This window comes from Desmodus rotundus, chromosome 11, assembly GCF_022682495.2.
Source record: "Desmodus rotundus isolate HL8 chromosome 11, HLdesRot8A.1, whole genome shotgun sequence".
Lineage (NCBI taxonomy): Eukaryota > Metazoa > Chordata > Mammalia > Chiroptera > Phyllostomidae > Desmodus > Desmodus rotundus.
The window spans coordinates 61,694,773-61,718,394 of record NC_071397.1 but is presented as its reverse complement, the minus strand read 5'-3'; the positions used below and the strand labels follow the sequence as shown (position 1 = coordinate 61,718,394).

The following is a 23,622-nucleotide window of genomic DNA, read 5'->3' as shown; positions in this document are numbered from 1 at the left end:
CGAGGACCGCCGCTGGTCGGGGACAGAGTTCACTGGGAAGAACCCCACTCAGCTCAGTTTGCAACCAACTGTGGCAGCAGTCCAGTTGGGAGACCCCCCACTGAGGGACCCCCCACCCCGAGAGGACTGGATGCTGGTCCTTACTGAATTCTTGAATGTGGGGGCTTTGGGGGAATATATTCTGAGGAAAGAGTGAATATATGGAACAATAAAATGGAGTCACTTTATCTAAGATGATAAAATTATTAACGTCATGAAGGTTGACTTCATTCTTGTTCTAAGCAGCCTGGGAACTTAAACTTCTAAAAACTTTCCAGTCCTGTGTCTATGTGTATGTCTGAAGAATGAATACATATATATATATATATACATATGTACGTGTGTATATGTGTGTATACACACACACATTCTGTATCTAATCTCCAGATTACCTTCAAATGTGCCCTGAAAGACTCATGCCTCTAGGCCCCATGGCACCCCTCATCCAGACCGATCACTATCTGATGATGATCATCCTGGACCAACCCTAGGGCTCAGGATGTAGGACTGATTATTCTCAAGAACACACTTTTTACTTGGGGCACTTTCCTTCTTCTTTGGAACGCTCACAGGTTTTGCCTAGCTGTGTTCCCAGTTTGCAAACTCCAAGACCTTTTAATAAATCTTCATTATTTATTCCTCACCAAAGCTTCCAGACTCTTTGTTCGACAACACACACAAGCAAGTTTGAGACAAAGCGCTCTGAAGAGCCTCTCACCTACTTGAGAAGACAAGACTGTCAAAGAAGCTACACACCAAAGGGGATTATGACTCCCAGCTCGAGGGCCAGGCAGTCCAGGTTCATGTTTGTTACTTTGCTTAGCTCTTCTGTGCCTCGATGAACTCATTGGGAAAATGGGAAAAATAATGTATTTTGAGATTGAAGCAAAACATATAAAGCACAAATTGTAGTGAATAGTGATTCAGGCATTGTTCTGAACCTTTTTCATGCACTATCAAAAAACTGTTAGTAGCATTCAACTAGGTGGGACAGGCCCAGTGGTCCTAGAAGAGTTTAGATAAGAGGATTCTCAGTGAAGAGTGTGTGTGTGGCAGGGGTGGGGGTGGGGCAGCAAAGTTACCACAAATGGATTTGAGTTCAACTTTGAAAATATGTGAAATGCACATATGTGGGGGTGGGAGGAGGGTTTGCAGGAGGAAAGTATACCCTGGGACAGTTCCCTTCCTGGCCCCCGGGTCACCTTTTCTGTCCCTGATCACTAGAGGGTTCCCTAAAGAAGCTGAAGCCTGTGGGTCACAACTCTAAAACAAGCACATACAAATGCATTATAATATCTGAATTTCACTTCATGTAAAACCAGTGATTGCTCCAAGTAACGGGACGGCTGAGGCTCCTCCCTAGGCTCTGGAAGGAAAGCACATCTCCAGCCTGGCCGCATCCAACAGAAAAGCAGACAGTTTTCCAACTAGCACAGGGATATTTCTGAGAATAGGCTCCTCAAAGGAAAATTCCATTTTATATTTGCTAAGCTGAAGAATAGGAGCTTTTTGCATGAACAGTGACATATGATTTCTGATTAAAGACAATCAGATATATGATTTTCTGATTCTAAAAAAGTTCTACCCTGAAAACTATAATAATACTAGTAGTAGTAGCAACTAACGCATGGTGGCTTATGATGTGCCAAGCACTGACATATAAATGAACTAATTGACTAAAAGCAGTAACTTCCAGTTCTTTAAACTGAACAAAGCTGTTCCCACTCTCTGCAGTCAGAGAGCAACTTCCCTCGTGCACTTGACAGTAGTTAAGTTGAACGTTTTTGAACTTCACGCTGTCCCCTGGATTGTGCTCTTCTCCCACTTCCACAAAACACATTAAGTGAGACAGGAAAGATGTTACATGTGATTTTAAATGACTTCTTAAAGAATTGTAAATAGTTGTACTCTATTCACTAAATCACTACCAGAACTAATCAATATACCTCCTAAAATGTCTCTGCCATCTTTTGAAGAATGCTAGACGATTTTTAATCCACATATATATATACACATATACACACATATATAAATATATCTCCCTATATATATATTAAATTACAGCTGGCATTCCACATTATAGTAGCTCCGGGTGGGCAGCACAGTGCTGAGACATTTCTGCAACTTAGAAAGTTCCCCTGTGTTTGTTTTTTCTGGCAGTCTAATTCAGTGGGCATCCGAGGCCCTGTACCACCTCCACCTCTCGTTGTTGACGTGTCAGGAGCGTTTAGACCCTGGCTCTAGGTAACAGCAGATTTCCTTAGAGATCATCATTCTTCAAAAAACAAATGTGGTCTAATCTAGGAAGGATAAGTGCTGCTTTTCTTTGAACAATTTTCTCAGCCCCCTCCTACTGCTAAGATTCTTTCATTTTAACATCTCTGCGAGTCCTAACGTGGCCTAGATCAATACCTCTGACGTGGGGAGGCTTTAAGGCAGGAAGAGTTAACACTGCTAGAAAGCCGCTCTCCCTGCCTGCAGAGGGAAAAGGGAGGGGGTGGCTCCTGGCAGCGTGCATGCCAACTGCAGGATGGCACGCGAGACCCACGGATGGGGACGGCAGATTGCGCCGTCTGCAGCAACAAACTTCCAGCAACGCTTTGCTCACTGTTTCTGTCCTCTTTCTCAGGGTTGGCTAAGGTTTGCTTCCTCCCTCCCCCTTCTCAAATGTATTCCCCAAGAATCAAGGGAACACAGACTGGGCCAAAATAGGAGCAATTCCAAGGAGGTTGGCAGAAGTGGTGTTTCCTTATTCCCAAGCCAGTGCTTGTCTTGACTCATCTGGAGTCCCGACAGCGGAGGCTGAGCAGGGGGCTCTGCACGGCCCCTCAGCTCACCGCCAGTGGTCTCTGCACTCTACAGACGTGCACTGGAGCCGTATTGTGGAGAGGTTACTTATTGTTGCACAGCCACAATTCATCTCAACTCTACAGAATATCATTTAATTAAAATCCTCTAAAGATTTGAAAAATTGGACAAAGGCCAAAATGACTGATTTGCAGAGACTAATTCCACAGCAGAAAACTCTTTGAATATGCAATTCTCCTTTGAGGTACAGATTCTCTCCTTCATTCTTAGACAAAATCTGAGAACCACATATAAATCAACATTGCACTTTTATAGCTTTTCTATTAAATTTAACACAAAGTTGCATATTCCTACCACAGCTGAGGAACAGCAAAATGAAGATGAATCAAGAGAGATAATTTTTTTCTTTTAAAGGCAGGCTAGCCCTGACCAGTGTAGCTCCACTGGTTGGGCGTTGCTTGGCAGAGAGAAAGAAAGGTCACCAGTTCCATTCCCAGTCAGGGCACATGCCTACATGCCTGGGTTGCAGGCCCGGTCCCTCCCCCTACCCCCTCCCAGGTTGGGGTGTGTGCAGGAGGCAACCAATCAATGTTTCTCCATCGATGTTTCTCTCCCTCTCTTTCTCCCTCCCTTCCCCTCTCTCTAAGAATAAATAAATAAAATCTTAAAAAAAAAAGAAGGCAGTCTAGTATAACCAGTTCATATTGACTTTCTAATTTTGCTTTAAATGTAATTGGCCTAGCAACAGCAATGGCCAATCAGAGCCCTAACAGGTACATCTACCCTAAGAAGCCTGACCTCAACCGTGAGTTCCATTTATAGCCTGTGGGATGTTCTCTTTGGTTTCACATATGTTGTGCCATAATGGGTAAGCATGTTGCTCACTCTGAATGAGCTCCTCATGACTGTAAGTAAAGTTACTTTAACTGGAACAAAACAAGGACACCGCTGGGCAGAATGGTCTAGGGAAGTCCACCCCGTGGCCCACAGGCTGCATGCAGCTCAGGATGGCTATGAATGCAGCCCGACTCAAAATTTTAAATTTACTTAAAATATTATGAGTTGTTTTGTGATTACATGTCGCAATGTATTTAATGTGTGGCCCAAAACAACTCCTCTTCTTCCAGTGTGTCCCGGAGATGCCAAAAGGCTGGACACCCCTGGCCCAGCAGCAGTGGGAGGAGTTGTTAAATGTCACTTTCCACATGAGAGACTGGCCAAAAGTCAATGAGAGGGGTTTCCCCCTACTCCACGATCTGGAAACTGAGGCTTCAAGAGGCTCACTGACCCGGTCAGCCCATCTCCTCATTCCCAATGACCCCCACCTTCCAAATCTGCCAGACTCAGCCCTCCGGACACCTTTGATTCCTCCCTCACCAACCAGTCACCAAGTTCCCTCCGCTCTATCATCTCAAAATCTCTCCCAACTCCCACTTCCCATGCTCACTCTGGTTAATCTGTCCAGAGACTCTCATCAGAGACCCTTGCCAGGCTCCTCCCTGTGCAATCAACATTAACACCACTTCTTGAACCAGTTCTTACACAATCCCCTTGCTCAAAACATCCAGCGCCTATTAAATGTGAAAGCCAGTATCTAATGCACCGTCTGGCCCCACACGACCACTTCTGCATTACCTCACATGACTCCCCACCCACTGCCAGCCGCGGTGAACATATTCCTCCCTGACTCCTACACCCTTCCTATTGTACCTTAAAATAACTGGTGTGCAAACTGTTGTCCAAGGGGAGGGAACCACCTTATGCTGTCACCAAAAGAATAAACTATGTTTAGCAGACTTCACTTAGTAGAGAACTACTTCTAAGTAAAGGAAAACATTTTAGAAAGACTTTCAAGAATGGGTTGAAATTGAAGGGGTTGTAAATGTGCTTAAAATTGGAACCTTCTCTTAACCAGAACATTAAATTAATCAACATAACTTGTATAAAACTTGGTTAAAAACTTCTTGCAGAGTCTGGATTTGAGAGCTGAATCAGGATTTGCAATTTATAAAGTTTACCCAACCTCCCGTCCTCAATCAGAACCCCAATATAAACTGAGCTTACAGGAGGCTAGAAGACCAGACACATCTTACCAGTCTGGAAGACAGACTGCACTACTGTAAAGATGCTGATTAACCCCAGGGTACTGAAAGTGGGTCAGCAGTTTGCAGGGGTGCTGACCCACACACAAGCATCTGAGACACTGGAGACTCAAAACCCAGAATCTAGTAGAAAATCATTTAAAAACCGGAGATTATGCTTGATGACCCCATCCCTCTATCCATTCCATTGGCAATTATTTACTGAGCATCCACTATATGCTTCTGAATGTGGTTATCACTCAAAGCACCAAGGCAACGCTAGAATTTCACTGTGTTCCATTCTTTAAGTCAGCAGACATAAATCAGGCATTTGGGATCTGTGCTGAGTGGGGGAAGAGCCAGTTCCACAAGGGCAAAGCAGCAGGAGCTGGAAAGAATGAACAAGCTGAGGGCTTATTGTGCTGCCCGCCCACCCAGTCAGGGGTGCAGACCAAGGCCAGCACTGAAAAAAAGAGCAAGCTCAGCCAAATGCTTTCGGCACCCACTGGGAATGTGCCTGCAGAGGGGCTGGGAAGAGAGCCACAGGGCACACTCCTGCCAGGCAGGAGGCAGAGGGTGAACTGGGAGCCAAGTCGCCATATAAAGGCGCCAGGGTTAGGGGTGGAGGGGCCTCCCTAACCAATCCTCGCTGGCCCCAAAGAGGATGGAGGGGACAGAGAGGTCATGTTATCTCTGGACAGCTTCAAGGCTGTGCTTGCATTCGAGATGCACGGCTAGAAAAATGGCAGATGTTTGTGTGCATTCGGCCCACTCTGTCCAGACATTCCAGGTCTCATTTTCAACGCCACGGATGCCTAAGCCCTCCAGATCAGATGGTGTTCACATGGTTGGAGACAGCCACTTAAGAGGAAGTCTGAATGGAATGAGAGAGGCATGACTTTCAAAGCAGTACAAGCAAGGACATGTCCAGTGGTTCCCAAACAGGGTTTGTGAAGGCTCCTATTATGGTCCTGCATCTGGAAGTTATATTTCAACACCCCTCCCCCAAATTGACCATTCCTAATAGTGGAGATGTTATTCAGTTATTCAATGCATACAAATGATGAGAATATAGATAAAGGTTATTAATTTTTTTTGACAGTGACCTTTGCAAAATATTGCCAGTCTTAAAAGTCATATTTGAGGCCTTTTACCAGATATCCTGCCCAGTAGATATTTACAGAAGAAATGGGAAAAATCCTTTTATGTTCTTTCAAAACCCAAACCCAAACGTATTTTGCTGAGATGCTAAATGCAGCAACGCTGACGTCAGAGGCACCTCCTGAGGCAGGCTGTGCTTTGCAAGGCTGCTATCCACCCTGCTCATTCCTTCGTTACTAGGCCCATCTGTTTCACATTTGGTTTGTAACAAATGCAGTTCCCATCACAAAGTATACAATATGTGCACATTTCTTAAATGAAAAGTGTCATTGAACTGAATTTTGGTCAGCATTTTTAATAGATATTTTACTTCATGCTAAAGTTTAGTTTTCAAACTGTGTGAAGCCAACTGAAATGTTGTGTTTCCATCTCACTTTTTGTGTGTATGGAAACTGGAGTTATCAGCCATACTGTGGATCTTGGACAAATTAACTCATAGACATGAGCCAGAGATGTTCCCCTCGTGCTCCCTGAGGAAGCCCTTTGTTAGAGCTGGGAGGAGTGGATTCCTTTTCTCTGAGACTGTTGAAGAACCAGAAACCGCTGGCTCATCCCATGACGGTCCTATACAGACAGGCCCACGCCACTGTGCAGAGAGCGGGATGCAAACCTGACCATGTTTTATTTCAAATAAACGAATGTTCCTCAAATTTACTTCTTGCAAACTTACAAAGTCCAAGCTGTCTCAAAGCAGGTTATCTGCAGAAATATTTTGTGATTATTTTAAAATAAAAGTTGGTGGTTGTTTAACAAATGAACACCTCGTGGCTGGTCTGGCCAAGTTGAGGTTAATGAGTTCTCCCTTCAGCAGGCAGTTCTTAGAGACCCAAGGCGAGGCCCTGTGCTCTCCTGTAGGGGAAATGGAGTCAGTCAGGCTCCCGCACCGAGTGGATAAGCAGTATTTCCATAGCCTTGAGGTTGGGCCCGCATGCGCAGAATCACGCTTTGTTATATAATATCTTGGCATCCTGCTGGCTTTGCGTGCATTTAGTATGTAAGGGAGTTGGGACTTCCCGCTATGCAACACTCGGCTTGTGGTGTGCGTGGATTGCTCCACCCATGAATAAAGGCATGTTTAGCATTCCCATGGCTCTGCGAATTTTCTTCCATCTGCCTGAATCCCGAGTGAACCTGCCCAGCCTTGAAAGGCTGCAAGACATCACCACTCCCTTGTGGTCCACTCTGGCCTGTGCCTGAAGCCTCCTCATTATGATGGCTATCAATCTGTTATCAACGTTATCAGTGGGTTTGGTCCCAGGACTACTTGTTCTGACAGAAGTCCAGAGGAGAAAATTTACAGACGAGTCTACGGCACCATCCCATTTTCTCTAGCTAAGAAAGCACCCCCCAGTTGCTGCTGGTGCAAAAGGCAGAAGACATGTGGTTGTCACCACTTACTGGGGAAACTTACACCAATCCTTGGCATAGCTTAGTTGGTTCCTACTTTGTGAGATTCGCTTTCAACCACATGCCTGTAGAGAAGGACGACCCTGTGTGGCTGACTTGATTACTCACTTTAAAATCTCTTGTGGTTTTGTGAAAAACCCTCTACTATTGATATTGGAAAAAAATTGTTTTAAGGAACTAATTAATTTATACCATAGGTTCCCAAACCTGCTGTTCATTTGAATCCCTTGAGGAGCCTCTCAAAAAATAGGTTCTTGGGGCCCGTCCCAGACCTGAATCACAATGTTCCAGGGAGGGGCCTGAGAACCTGTATTCTTTAAGCTCCCCAGGTGATTGCAATGATGAGTCACTGATTTAAATCAAGAAAGAATTACAAATCTTATCATCTTAATAGATACTGTTTTTAAAATGATACCACTATATAAGAATAACCTAAATCTATGATCCTTGTAAATAATTCTCACAACATAGATGTGTAGAAAATAAGTGAAAATCTCATAGAGACTGATTAAAAAGACCCATTCTTTATGCTGAAGTCAGACTTTACCTTGACAAAAGATAAATATGCAAAATGTCAAAAAATGAGAAAAAATTTTACGTGCTTACTTGGTTCCAAGCAAGATATCCGAATTGGTGGACTGTGGAAGCAGCTGGCCACAGCTTCCTGCAAAACTCCTCACCCAGTATGTGTAAGATATTTTCTTTATTACTAGAGAGCGTTTCTTTCTCTCTTTTTTCATTCCTTCCTTCTTTCCTTTCGTTCTTTCTTTACGATTTTTGTTTCTGTTCTTTGAAAATATAGTTAGCTATAAACATGATTTAATTGAAAAGTGAGTCTCAGAAAAATGAAATCTCTGCTGGTTCCAAACATGATTTTCAGGCTTTAACAACAGAGACAACACTGACTTCTCAGAACATAGATAAGGCGGAAAGATTTTTTCTGACTGTTAATCACTTGGTGGTCGCCGTGTATGTGAAGAGAATACAAAGCTTCTAAAGTCTGTCTACAACCCATGGTTAGTGTTGCAGAAACATTTCCTGAAGCTGGAACAAAAATAGTTATAGGAAGTGATCATTCTATTTAAAAAGTTTCTGGAGAGCTGATGTATGTTTCAAAGGTCAGTTCCAAGCCTCAACTGTTCAAGTAAATCTCAGGTGTAACAAAGTTTTTAACCATGGCAGATTAATGCACTCACATCAGATCAGGGTGTGGAATTTCTGGAAATAACTTTTCTTTCCAGGAAAGAGAGAAAAACAAAGGACCAAGGGGAATGGCGGAATCTTAAATCAATTACTTCTGTTTTGCTCTTGTGGAAGGCAGCCCACCAATGTGAAAATTGTAGGAGAAAATTCTTTTTTTCCTCCTCCAAACTAGGAAGAAAGTAAATATTTATGGAAGTACTAGAGTACTAGAAAAAAATATTTCATAATACTTTACAGACTTCAAAACATTTCACATACTTAAAATTCATTTTTTAAACACTTATCATGAGGCTACTATGTCAAGTATCAGCTCAGGTTCAAGACAGGGCTGTGCCTTTGAGGAACCCCAGGGCTGGATGAGGCAGCTAGACGAGTGACAACCATTTGTGGAATCACAAAAGAAGTATGTATTTATAAAGACCTATAGGAGCTTTGGGTTAATGATTTTAGGAAGTAGTTCAAACACATAACAACTTCCTTGTAGTCTGAACAATTTCCCTGCTCTTCTAAAACAGTTTGGTTTTGAGGAAAATATAAACTATGTATCTATTTCTCTTACTAAAAAAATCAAAGATGGTTTAAAATGGTAACATTTTATTCTTTCTTTAATATATGTAAAAGACAGTAATTTTAGGAAAGTCAACAACATAATCCTCATACAAATATAAAATTAACATATTTTAAAAATTATTTATCTCATTAATGAAGAATCCAATACAATGATAAAGTTGGTTCCAAGAACAGTCAGAGAACTGGGTGTTTACCAGCATTAACAAGAACGTTGAGCTAAGATTACTAGATTAGATACACACCTGACTGATAGCCTACAGCAGTGATTTTCAACTGGTGGTCTGCAAGAATTTTTAAAACATATAATACACCTGACTACTTAGTCAGGGGCACTGACCTCTTTTTCCCTAGACTGTCAAATTAAAAAATGGCAATAGCCAATACAACAATAGCTGTCCAGTGTGAATGAATCAAAATTATACCTATTTTTTGTCAGATTAGCAAAAAATATATATTTGTGTGTGTGTCATAGAATTTTAGTAATTAGTTTATGTGTGCCATGAGATGTAAAAGGTGGAAAATTTTTGGCCCACGAGCAATAAAATCATAACTTTTGAGGTTATCTTGTCTACCAGAGAGAAATCTACAAACTAGTGTGTAACTTCGTAGAGTCTGGGTTCCAATCAAGCGTAAACAGCAAGTTTAAACGCAGATGCATTCTCCTGGAGAATTAAGCCCTGCCCATCAAACAGTGCCCCAGCTTGACTCTGTAGGGACACGCAGCCTCCCACACCACAGCCTATTTCTAAGTTTTGGATACTATTTCTTTTCTTTTCTTATTTTTTAAATCCTCACCTGAAGATATATTTATTGATTTTTTTTTTTTTTTGAGAGAGAGAGAGAGAGAGGAAGGGAGAGAGAGACATCCATGTGAGAGGAAAACGTGATCAGTTGCCTCCCAGATCAGTAGCCTGCCCAGGGACAGAACCTGCAACCTTCTGGTGCACAGGACGACGCTCCAACCCACTGAGCCACCTGGCCAGGACTGCAGATCGCAGACGTACTGCTCAGATCCCTCACGCAGGGCATGCTAGCTAGGTGTACTAGTTACACTAAAGTCTTTAAAATCATGTCCTGATAAGGGAGGAATTGCCCTGATCTTGAAAGGTTTCACAGAGAAGGGGACAGGAGAGGTGCATCTTACCATATAAACTGGCTTTTGAGGATGAGAAGTGACAAGAGAAATTTCATATGAGTCCCTTAGGCCCTTCTCACTAAGGGCCTACTCATATTCAATTTTATTTTAGACTTTTTAGGTGCTACTTTCAACAAATTTGGTTATGACATTTCCCTACTAATTGCAAGCAAAGACATAATTGCCAAAGGCAGGTAACCATTACCAAAGGCAGAGGTAACAACCATCAGAAAGGGAAGAGAGAAGTATACAAAAAGGAGACAAAAACATTTAAAGAACCTCATCAATAGACCCATTCTCCCAGTGTGGACAATGAGCCTCTAGAACATCAAGACAAGGCTAAATAATTTTTAATATATTTTGTAATATATTTATAATATGGTTGAATATGATTTTCACCACAATGATTGAAATAAGTTTGCTGATTAAGGGGATACATTATGCATTCTCTTGATGGTTCTGAATAAACAGCATATTACTATATATAGTTTGCAAGGTGCACTTTATTCTTTGGACCAAAATAATTTCAATAGAAACACAAAATTGTAATATAAATCAATAGAGAAAATATGGTTATTTAACACCAATCTTTCCTTGCAGATGACTATTGGACCAATAGTTACCTGCAATAGACAACTAAGGTGAAAAGTAGTTCAATGAGAAGTATGGTAAAAATGTATGCCAATTAGATTTGAAGTCATTTAGCCTCTGGAACCAGAAAAAGCATACCTTCACCACACTGACATCTCACATGTCTTGCCTTGGCAAGTAACCAGCATTTGTGTCTGTTTATTAGACACGGCTATCACCTAAGCTACAAGCAGAGAAACAAACAGCATCTGCTAGGGATGCCATAAGGCTATTTGTCAGTACTCAACTGATGGGTTTTCTTTAAAAAAGTTATAGGTTATGACAACTTGAAATCAAACTGTTAAAAACAAGTGTTTTCTTTCATCCACACTTGAAAGCTCCAGTGCAGAGCAAAGAGGTCCCCTCCAGTTACAGTCATTAAGTCATGCACAATCAAAATGCCAGAGCAAAAAAGAATAGTAATGCTAAAATAAAATTGCACAGAAAATCCATGAAGTAAACCCATAAAATAAAATTACAAAATAAAATCCACAACTAAATTATTTCTATATAATCTAAAAGAATTCTTTTAATGCCATAGTAAACTATCTTTTCTACCATTTTAATTGTTTCCTTAAAAAAGAAAACCAGTGGGAGTGCCTAAGTTTTTCATGGGGTTAGTTCACTTGTCCAAAGATTTCAGTTCTGATAACATATTATAATAAAATCTAAATTAGTAAAGGCTTAATACATGCTTACATCAACAGCAGATTATGAATACTGTAAGGTAGGTTAATCAAAATTCATTTCTTGAGATGGAAATTCTTATACCTTAAAATCTTTCAAAGTATGTAATTTAGAGAAAAAGTAAAATGCATAAAGGAAAGTCTTTGTAAGCCAAATACTCAATATCAGAAACTCAAGTGCATATTTAAAAATCAGTGTTTAACAATTAAATAAAAACTTAAGCTGTTATGCAAGGTTTTATCTTTAAAATGGAGCAATGATATAATAAGGACATAGAATTTTCTCTGTCATCTATATAACCAAAAAGAGACCTGTAACCTTTTAAAAACCAGCTATTAATAATGGAAAATCTGACAAATTTTGTCATTCTCAGCAGAAGTACTTGGCTGGGCACCAATAAGCTCAATGCTATTTGTGGCGAATAGGGATTATGTTTTGAGGTGGCTTTGATATTGTTAATATAACAATGACAAACAAATATTCTTAGTATATACAGAACTTATTTGTCAACTGATGAAACTTACTATGTGATTTTGAAAATTTACCACATTTGAAATGTATATATATAATCTTTGTCTATAAAATATCTCCTCTAAAGAGTTGATGTCACTGTAATCATTTATAAAGGTAAATAAAATTAGACTGCATTTAATGACTATTTAAAAACTTATAATAAAAATTTATATTTTACTAAGTATTATAGTTGTATTAAGGGGCAGTCTTTGTGAGTTCTTCCCTTTTTTAAAAAAAACGACTATAGAGGTTTTTGCCCAATCCATTGTAACCAATTTGTATCCTTTAAATACTTACCTAGAAATTTTATTTTCTAAATAAAAGGTCAAAGAACTCGAGAATTTCAGTGCTAGAAGAATCTCTAGGGCACACCAAGTGTAGAGGTGTCCCAAACCGGTTTGCATTGGAAGTCCCGACAGTCTTTGCTTTTTTAAGTGCGGATGGCCAGGCCCTGCCCCACCCTTCTGACTGAGAAGGCTTTAGGTGTGGTCTGGAAGTAACCAGGGCACCCCCCACCTCACCCCAAAGTGGTTCTCCCGAGGAGGTCTACAGATCACTGGGAAGAACAACACTGTGGTGGCCCACCCACCCGCTCCCTAATCAGGAATCCCCCTACCACAGAGACATAAGGCCTTTTCAGCCTCAAACGACTCCTTCCCCTGAAAATCAAATGCGTGAAGAACTGACCTGCTTCTTCTGGTATTTGTTTATCAGGTTCAAAAACAAGGCATAACATCTGGAGCAGTTGGCCAAGGCAACACAGCAGTCGTGGTAAGTAGTAAGTTTGCTGCAGAAATGCCAAATGGAAAAATAAAAATAAACTTTGTTTTTCTAGTTTATTATTCAAGTTAAAATTCAAATACACATTGTTTTACTTTAAATGCGGACCTTCAAGGCATTGGACAGTGCATGAAAAGGAGTCTAGAAATACCCCACATACCAGTGCAGAGAAGCCTCAGGGAGGTCTGCTGTCCGCTGTAGACTGTCAGGGCATGGGGTGGGGGAGTAAAAAAGGACTTTGAAAAACAGAAACCTGAAGCCGGCAGCACATGTATACAGTGTAAATTTATGTAATCTACAAAACCCACATGATTCAGAACACGCAAGCCAAGAAATCTACACAAAATCTGGTTGGATACCAATAAGTGAATCCCCTGGACCCCATCAGCAGCAAAGCTTCTAGGGGAATATACTACCCCTGGTATTTGTCTGGCAAACAAATATCTGGCAAAATAGACCTTAAGGCAAAAAGCCTTGAAAATAGCTTCAAAACTTCTAAAGCAATCCAGCAAGCATGAAACTAAACAAAACTAGTAAGGCAAACTTACACCAAATTAGAAGATATTCATAAATTTCTCATTAGTTGATAAATTAATAGGTAAAATATTAATATTTGAAAGATGTGACCATGTACCAGGCCACTAACAAGTCTCAGTAAACATTCAGAGAACTGGTATCTCGTAGATCACATTATCTGGTCAATGACATTAAATTAGAAATCAATTTTTAAAAATACCTTAAAAACAAAAAAGCACTTAGATATACTACTACAAAAACCACAAAATGCTGCCAATCAAAATTTGTAGGATGTAGCTAAAGCAGTCTTTACAGGAAAATTATAGCCTTAAGGAAGTTGAAAATACAGGAATTAAGTTTCTAACAAAAACAGAAGAAAATATATCAAAGACAGTAGATGAGAGGGATTAATAAGGAATATTAATTCCTTATTAATAACAGAAGGAATAAAATAGAAAACAACATAAAATAGGGTGGATCAATACACCTATTGGTTCTGCAAAAACTGGTAAGGAAATATTGGCAAGACTGATACGGAAAAAAACAAAAACATCATAAATAACAAAACTTAGGAATGAAAATCAGTATCAACAATGAAGAGGCAGTATAAATCGCGGTTCAGTGGATGAATTCTAGAGCCGGACCGGCTGGTTTGAACTGCAGCTCTGTGATTTGCTGTCTCTGTGGCCGTGGAAGAACTGCCAGACCCCTCTCTGCCTCAGTTGCCTCGTATGTAAAATGGAGATAATAACAATAGAACTTATATTTTAAATTTGTTATAAGGAGTAAATGAGTTAGTATTTGGCAAGTGCTTAGTCTATTGCCTGGCACGTAGTGGGCACCATAAAGTATTTATTAAGTAAGTAAAATAAATAAAAGGGGACATAATTAGAGATGTAACTGAGATTAAAAGGATAATGAGATAATATTTGAGACAACTTTATATTGTTTGAAAACTTAGATAATGTGGATAGATACATATAAAATATAACTTTTTACAACTGACACAAATACAATGAGTAAATGTGGTTACATATTTAAACATTAGAGAAAGTACTCAGTAGTCAACAATATTCACCCCTACACACACCAGGATAAAGATAGCTTTTCAAGCAAGTTCTATAAGCTTTTCAAGGAAAAGATAAGTTTAATTTTTACAAATTCTTCTAGAAAAGAGAAGTCAGAATACTTTCCAACACATTTTATGAGGCTTATATACACCTGACATGAAAACCAGACAAGGCCGATATGACACAGGACAAGTAAAGGTCAGTCTAACTCATGACCGGGGTGAAACATCCTAAACTAAATGTTTGTGACCAAACCTATCAAAATGTAGTGGTTTGACATGAGAACATCTATTACATGTAATCTACTACATTAATGACTTAAAAAAAGAAAATCCACATAATCAAAATAGATTCAGGACAAGCATTTAAGAAAATCTAATAGCCATTAGTAGAGAAAAATTTTCCTTAACCTTCTAAAGGGAATCTATAAAAACCTACAGCAAATATTATTTCTAACTGGTAAAGCCACAGAAGTATTTCCTTTAAAGTCAGGCTGGAGGCAGCAGGCAAATGCTCTCACAACTTTTTATCGGACACCCTAAGCAATGTGAGAGGAAAGAGGTAGGGACATGGTAGAAGAGTTATAATAACTGGGAAAAAATTATTCTCCAAGAGAATCTATAGGTAGGCTCTTAGACTTAATACAGGGTCCAGCACAAATTAATACCCCTTTTTTATGAGCTGGTAATCTATACCAAGTCTTTTATTACAAAATCGTAAGTATGTAATTCTGTAACATAACAATATCACACTTAAGCACACCATATGACATTGTAGGTGAAATGTTCAAATTGCTGTCCATCTCGTGTGAGACCCTACCAACCACACTCAAAGGCGCTACTTCTGCCAGCCCCTGTGTTCATCAAGATGCCTGGTTACTTAATAAGCAAACGTCAATGCTACTCATATATACCAGCAGCAACCTATTAGAAAACAATTCTCAAAGATTATATTAATAGTCACAGCAAAAGCCATGAAGAAATAAATCTAGCAAAAGATGTGCAAAATACTTTTGGAGAAAATTGTGACGTGTTATTGAAAGATTTAAAAGAAGACATCATAATGTCTGTGGATGAAGGATTCAGTATCATAGAGATGTCAACCTCCCCACTCCCACGCCAGTTACTCTGCATACTCAGTGCAGGTCCATGAAAAACCCCAAAGTTCCTATCCTGGACCTTAGTTGATTCTCCAATTCAGAAGGAAGAGAAAAGGAGAATTTGGATTATAAAGGAGAAAAGAAGTGATGGATTCATCTTCTCTTACAGCAAGACAAAGTTAATCTGTAATAGTAAAACAGCACGGTGCTGGTCTGAGAATGGACCGAATGAAAGCCCAGAAACAGACCTACAAGTGTACAGAATGTTGTGTCTGACTGACGAGGCATTTAACATCAGTGAACAAAGGATGGTGTAGTCTGTAGTCGGTGAGAGGCTCTGGGATAATGGACCATCCATGTGGGAAAATGTGGGAAAATACCAAATTGGATCCCTCATGCCACCATACTCAAAAATAAACTTTGTAATTTACAGTGCTTCAAAATGGGAGTTATTAAGTACCCAGCACAAAGCTTAGTAAAGTGCATTCTCAAACTGAGGTCAATCACCAATTCAGTCTTCAGGAAATTTTCCATTTCTTTAAACAACTACAGTAGTATATAGTTCAAGCAAGGGCCAGGTCTCTCGAGAGGGATCATTACATAAAAACACTGGCAAAGAGCATGAAGAAGGAAAAGTAGAGGCATAATTTAAAGACAGTAGTTAAATTTGGCATCTTGCTTTCAGGCAACCTGGATTCAGATGATCATCATTTCTGCAGTCAAGTAAGGGTAAACACAACTAGTTAACGAGTGAACCGAAGCTCACCCAAACAACTGAAATAAAATAAACTTCTCTTACAAATGGTCAGATCAGACTTTCTAAGCGACAGTCCCCTTGTTGAGTTAAAACCCTTAAGGATTGTTTCCAAGTGTATCAGAGAGTTTGCCATGCTTTGTGATAGAGTCTTCATCTCCAAGAAACCACAGAAGTCGTTTTTGTTTGTTTTGTAAGAACACTGGGATAACTCACAACTCACCGAAGCGACTTATAATCAACTACTTTAAAATGACGTTAGAAATACATAGGAAATGGAGTCATTAGTTTAAATCATTCATTTTATACTCGGGCTGTTAGATTTACCTTTGCTGCTAGGTGAGGTAGGAAGAAAATAGGATTCCTTGCCTGTCACACACACAAATATTAAAGATGACCTGAAGTCCACACGCTGGCCTTTTTTGTAAGGTACTTTGTTTTCTTAGTCTACCTACCTGAATATTCTGGCAATATTGGTGCAGACGTCCTTGTCACTCATGTACTGTCCCATCACTGTGCAGAGCTGGTCAAGGGCACCAACACTCAGCAACTGACTTCTTGCCCGTGGTGAGTCAACTAAGTTCCTCAGTGCAGCAGTCATCTAGGATAAAAGCATGTTGGGGCCGTTTTTTAAACTGGAGGATATAACAACACCAATCAGCACAGCACCGTTCACCCCTTCAGTCTCCTGATATCTGTTATGCGTCTCCCGCCAGAGACAACGGGCCTAGGCACAAATGGAATAAAAGGAAAACCGAGACATGAATGCCAAGAAAACCTACATGGGTTCAAAGGTAAAGAGTGAAATATTCATGTTAATAGTCAGTTAGTGGACCAACCCCCCAGGGTTACAGAAATCGTTATCTGAGTTCGTCGACACACAGAAGACCTTCCGCTGACTCTGCAGCAGGCCACATCGGTTCCGCAGATCAGAAACATCTCATTCCAGACAACGCTGGGGCCAAAGGATACTATTTAGGACCATTAGCTTCATTCATTCTCTTCTAAGTGGCAATTGCTGATTTCTTACAAATTTGTCTTATTTTGTAAAAAAAAAAAAATGTTTGGGAAAGCTCTCTACTGTAGCCTTTGTCTAAAAGTGGAGAAGAGAACAACATAGTAAATCCATAAAACTAATAATTGCTGTTATCTAATAACTTTACAATATGCACTGTGCTCTTTCCTCACAGGATAGTATAGGCAGGCTACCAGTTAAAAGAGTCACCCAGGGGTTGGATGGCCTGGTCAAGTCCCAGCCCCACCAGGCACTAGCTTGAGTTAGTGAGTTAACCTCCCAGAGCACATTCTCCCTCATCAGTAAAGTGGGGGTGGTGATAAGCGCCATGGAGTTGTGAGGGTTCGATGAGAAGAGATGTGGGAATGGCTTTGCCAGGGCTGATTACCTAACAACGGCTCAGAAACCCTGGGCGTCAATCCCACCTTTGTTGTGTGACTTCACATCCAAAATGCAGGAGAGAGATCACTGGCCCTAGAGTCAAATGTTGGAGATTCTAGTCCCAAATCTCTTCCTAGTTATGTGACTGAGGCACTCAGTGCTTCTCAACTTCCCCACTTCCTCATCTGTGAAAAGGGCATTACAATCCCCGCTCGCTTCCAGGGTGGCTGTGTATCTCCAAAGGAAAACACGTGGCATTGCTTGCATACACTGTGAGCATCATACCAACAGAAAGCAGCTACTTTCAACCTTTTTCATCTCACGGCACACATAAACTAATTACTAAAATTCTGTAACACACTGTAATGTACTGAATTTTTCCCCCTGATCTGGCAAAAAAATAAGTATAATTTTGATTCATTCACACTGGATGGCTATTGTTTTGTTAGCTCTTGTCATTTTTTTATTTGACAATCTAAGGGAAAATGAGGTCAGTGCCCATGGCTAAACAGTCAGGTACTGCATGTTTTAAAAATTCTCACCTATAAGTGGAACCTAGTCAACAAAACAAACAAGCAAGCAAAATATAACCAGAGACATTGAAATTAAGAACAAACTGACAGTAACCAGAGGGGAGGTGGGAGTGGGTAACAGAGGGAAAAAGGAGAAGGCTCGTCAAGGAACATGTATGAAGGACACATGGACAAAGAAAATGGGGGGGTGGCTGGGGTGGGGGGAAATGGTGGGAGGAAATGGAGATAACTGTATTTGAACAACAATAAAAAAAGAGAAAATAAAATAAAATAAAAATCTTTAAAAAAATCCTTGTGGCACACCAGTTGAAAATGGCTGATATAAAGCATCATTATAGCTATAGTTAATGAACTTTAAAATCAATTATTAAAATGATATGCTTTTGATTATTTTTTCTTTGTAACAACAGTAACAAAAATTTTTGTTAAAATATAACTATCTTGAAAGCAGGAAAAATAAATACAATGTTTCAAGTAAGTGTGTGCAAGTCTTCCGCAGTCAATTGCAGGATTCAGTAAATGCTTCCCTGAAAGTTTCAGTATCCAAAACATTGGAGGGGAAGCAAACAAGGAAAGCATTCTACTTAACCATGAATATACAGTGTGATCTCCTAAGCTAAGGAATGGGTCTTTTGTGAAAGCTAATAAACCATTTTAGGCTTCCCAGGCCAACACCTCCATACAATGGAAAATTCTCATCATCCCAGCCGGCTCTACCTGTTCTCCTTCTTCGGAGACAGCCCAGAGAGTCCAGCAAGCGCTGCTGGTTTCCATCACTCCAGGGACTGACTCACCAGCTTTCCACTCAGACACAAAAGAGCATAGATGCCCATATGAATCCTGACCTAAGTGCTCAGGGACCGTGGAGACTGTGGGACACTCATTCTAACCTGGCACACGGGGCAGTTCCTTTGCCCTGGTCCCTTCACAGATTGCTACCTGATCCACAGTCACCTTGCTCCCCACATCTACCCTCCAGCAGAACATACTGTCAGCCGAAGGGACAGCAGCTTTCTTAGGAGCTTTCATTTCCTTGTTTCAACCTGTTTTTCCTCCCTCAACCCTATTTCTCACCACATTAGAAAAGGTTAAGACAGCTCAAGGTTCTTTTGCCCCCCAAATACAGCTTTTACAAATGGACCAACTCAAGAGCGAAAGCACACATTCATACGGAACGCGCCATCTGATTTTAGATCCCTGTGCACTTGCTGCAACATCACACTGTGTGAAACACCCTTAGTTCAGTCAGAGACAATGCCTTGGATATTTCCACAGTGGCAGTTGTGATGCTGATAGAATAACATGCGAAACATATACCACACACTTGAAAAATACACAGCAATACCTCAATGTATGACCCCACCATCAACTCAGTTGCTCAGGTTCCAAGCTTCAGAGACATCCCAGAATTCTGCCTTTCTGCTTTCGATCACCCTCAGCCTTGCTGGCTTTTTGTTCGTTGCTCCAAGGATAAGATTCTGTTTCCTGGCCATGATTTACAAAGCCCTGTACAATCTGACTCTTATCAACCCCTCAAATTTCCTCTTATATCATATACAAACTATTTAGCATTAAGTTATTTAACATTAAGTCTGTCTACTCCTCTATAGTAGGAGCACCAGGGAGGGCACCTATCTGTCTGTCTTCCCACCATTTGCCCCCAGACCCGGATCCAGTGCCCGGCACACATTGGGTCCTCAATAAACATTTGTGGCTGGAACAAATGGAAAGGTGAATGCCTACAAAGAAAAGACTTGGGTGTAAACAGAAAGGTTAGGACATCAGAAAACCATGGATTAACCAATATTTCTGAAGTAGATGCATTTTAAGATGATTTTAAAAGAGAAGAGGAATAAAAAATAATGGATAAAAGAAAAATGGACTTCCTAGAGGGGGACCTGTCCTCTGTGCATCCCCTGTTTTATCTCATTCATGACAGCAGCTTTTTTCTAGGTACCTAACTCCCTTCCCCCTTTCTTTTGTCACACCCAATTAGTCAACTGGTCTACCTCTTCTTTCTACCACCTGGTTCAGTGTAAGCCTGCTTCATCTCTTCCCCAAACTCTACAGCTCACTGACCAGGCTCCATCCACAGTCTCTCCCTTGTCAGGTTCATCTCCCCACAGTGTCTCCCTGCTGCCAGAGGGAGCAGCTCAAGACCCAGCCTTTCCTGTTTAAATATAGCCTCCGACTTTCGGTGGCCTATTGGGCAAAATCCATGTTCTAAAAGTGCTTCGCTCTCTGAAGTACAGTTCAACCCTCCAGGCTCATCTCCTCCTCTTTCTCCCCATCTTTCAGACTCTGCACCACACACAATGTCCTCATCCTTTCCCAGTCCCGAGCCTTTGAATAGACCATTGCCTCTGTCCAGAATGCCTCCCTCCATCACACTCCTGTGCCCTTTCTCTAACCTTCTCAGCTCCTGCTCATTTTTCTGGACCAATCTCAGGCTCACTTCTCTAGGAAGAGATTTCAGCAGTTGATCTCATCCTCTTCCAGGTTAACAAACCACCCTGTCCATGCCTGCACCACACCCCTCACAGAGTCATAACTACTTGTTTCATGCGTCTTATCTCCCATGATTAGCTCCTCTGGGGTACAAACCATTTCATACTCCTATTTCAACTTATGGACAATAAATATGCCCATGAAAAGCTGGCTGGATGAAACACAGGAGAAGGGGGAGAAAGGGGAGAGGAGGAGAAAGTCAGGAAAGGAGGGGGAGGGAGGAGACAAAGGGACAAGGGAACTGGAAAGGGAGGTGTTTCCCCTTTAAGGAGCCTCTGGCAAGAAAGTGCCTGGATTAGCAGAGGCCTGGTGGTAAACCGGAGTTTAAACCCCTGAGGGAGGAGGATCAGGAGGAGGTCATCAGGCAGATGGGGCCACGAAGGCCCCCCATTTTGAGAGGCCAGCTGTGAGCCGCCAATCTCACTGCGGGGGTGGTGTGAGGTGAATGCTGAGCACAATCAAGTGGCTTTTTCTGGGAAAAATGTAAAAAGACCAGTGGGGGTGAGTCTAGCTAAAAACTGTGGTAACAGGAGAGGCGAATTCCAAGTCAACCCACTTAACACTCAACATTGTTCCAACTTTTAAGAGAGATAAATTTGCGGAAATCCTTATTAATGACTTGCGCTCTGTAGCAGTCTTCGTTCCCAGCCCCCAGGAGAGCCCACCCACTGGGCCCCCCACTGTGGGAGGTCACCAAAGCCCGATCAGAAAAATGTATCTGTTTCTTTCGTAACTCTCTATTCTAATTTATAATGTTGCTAACTCCACTTAGTTATGTACTTTTCCATTTTATTTTATGTAATCTTTTAAGCCATCTCAAATACTTTATGACAAAAAAAAAAGATGTCTACATAGATGCTTGATTAGCTTCTAAAGGACTCACTGGAACAATTCCCAATCTCTTAACTCATCTCATGAAAAATGGCAAACTGAAGAACATGAATTTCAATTTTTATTTTTCCCATCTCCTAATCTGCAACCCCTTGGGACAGCTGTACTGAGTCAGAGGGAAACCAGTGGGAAGAAGAAAAAGGAGAATGTGGAATTGATAGTCCACAAAGAGGATTAATGAAATTTTAAGTGTCCCTGTTTGGTAGCAGTGGTTAGATGATGTCTTGAACAAAAGGGGACTTAAATTTTTGGAATGTGTCAAGGAAGAAACATTCCAGTGTGATTCTGGTTACTTATCTGTTGAAAAATGACTAAGCTACCCTCTACAACTATACGGTATTCACGTCTACGAAGCAGCTCTTTCTCCCTGTATTTCCCCAGTCTCCTTGACATAAGCGGTACTAGTAATCCTTTCCCCCAGTCAGACCGTGCAAGTAAAATGCCTGGTGAGTTTGGCCAACCTGGCCTATTGCATATTGAATTAGTTGAGCCTCAACGTTCTCACTGTGTAGTCCACGTTAGGCGAATCCATTTTAAAGGGAAACTTAGATTAAGAAGTGATTAGATGATTTATAAAAGCTAAAACAGTTTAACAGCAAAATTAGAAGGCAAAAGATTTAGCATCTAGTTTTTTCAAATCGATTATAGATACTTGATTTTCAATTTCAATTCGTTTTCAAATATTAATTGAAAAACCTTAATAAACACAAGAAATCTTCAAATATGAAGCCCTTCTGATTTAGAACAGTGGACTGATGAATGACAACACAGACCCAGCAGGTATGGCTCCATTCCCAGCATTCTCTATGCACTGGGGTTGGCCCACCTGAGCCTCCACATACTGCTCATTTCCCCAGTGGATGACCCTCTCTCTTTCTCTTGCACTATTCCTCCATCAGAGCTCCCAGTCTCCAGGGAACCCACCAGATTCTGCCCCAGAAGGCATTCAGCCATCAGAGCTGCCCCAGGTCAGAGGAGCCTGTAGCTCACAGGCCCCCACAGAGCTCCTGTTTAGGTGCATCAGAAATTAAAAAGGCCTTTTGGCTAGCCTGGAAACTTCACCATCAATCATTACGTTGTTTGTTGGAGAAATGTTTTCCCAGTTTCAAAAAACCAGCTTTCAAAGAAATCTTTGGAACATAATACAATGGAAAACTGTGCCATTAATAGTTTGAAAGTTGTTTTTCTTCCTCTACCAAAATTAGCATCAAGATTTAGTTTTATTTATTTTTATACATTGAATGTTATATGAAAAGAATTTGAGCAACCACTTCATGGTTTATAAAGCTACCTCATGCACTTGATCTCATTTGCTCCCTAAACCAACCCCGGAGGCAGACAGAAAGGTATTATGAGCCTCACTTTTTTTTTTAATTATTTATTTATTTTTAGAGAGAGGGGAAGGGAGGGAGAAATAGAGAGAAACATTGATGTGTGAGAGATACATCAATCAGTTGCCTCTTGTGCTCCCCCAACTGGGGACCTGGCCCGCAACGCAGGCATGTGCCCTGGGAATCGATCTGGGTACCCCTCAGTTCGTGGGCCAGCGGCACTCAATCCACTGAGCCACACCAGCCAGGGCAAGCCCCATTTTTCAGGCGAGAAAACTGAAGCCCAGAGAGTTCACAAGCAACCAGGTAGGTGAGCACCTGGGGCTCTGACTCCTTGTCTGTTGTTTCCCCCACCCTTGTGGCTGTCTCTAAAAGCATTTTATTCCTTGATCATCTGGAATATCCATGACCAAAATCCCTCGAGCTTTGTCTGAACTTAACTGCCAACTGCAAAATGGTTCACTTCCCACCAATGTGAAAGAATAAACACAGCAGCCAGAGACCACAAAC

At 41.0% G+C, this 23,622-nt stretch overlaps 1 protein-coding gene across 7 annotated transcripts in view; it reads right to left on the bottom strand.

The window, feature by feature from the left end:
• ARMC2 (armadillo repeat containing 2) overlaps nt 1-23,622 on the bottom strand; it is a 222,192-nt gene that overhangs the window by 138,059 nt on the left and 60,511 nt on the right. For all 7 annotated transcript variants that reach the window (XR_006654184.3, XR_011650561.1, XR_006654182.3 and 4 more), the window contains 2 exons: nt 16,909-17,054; nt 12,922-13,021 (listed from right to left, as the gene is read on the bottom strand). Coding sequence is in view for 1 of the 7 variants with exons in the window: in XM_024551788.3 (XP_024407556.2) it covers nt 12,922-13,021; nt 16,909-17,054 (246 nt within the window). In the remaining 6 variants the exon portion in view is untranslated. The remainder of the gene's footprint in view (nt 1-12,921; nt 13,022-16,908; nt 17,055-23,622) is intronic.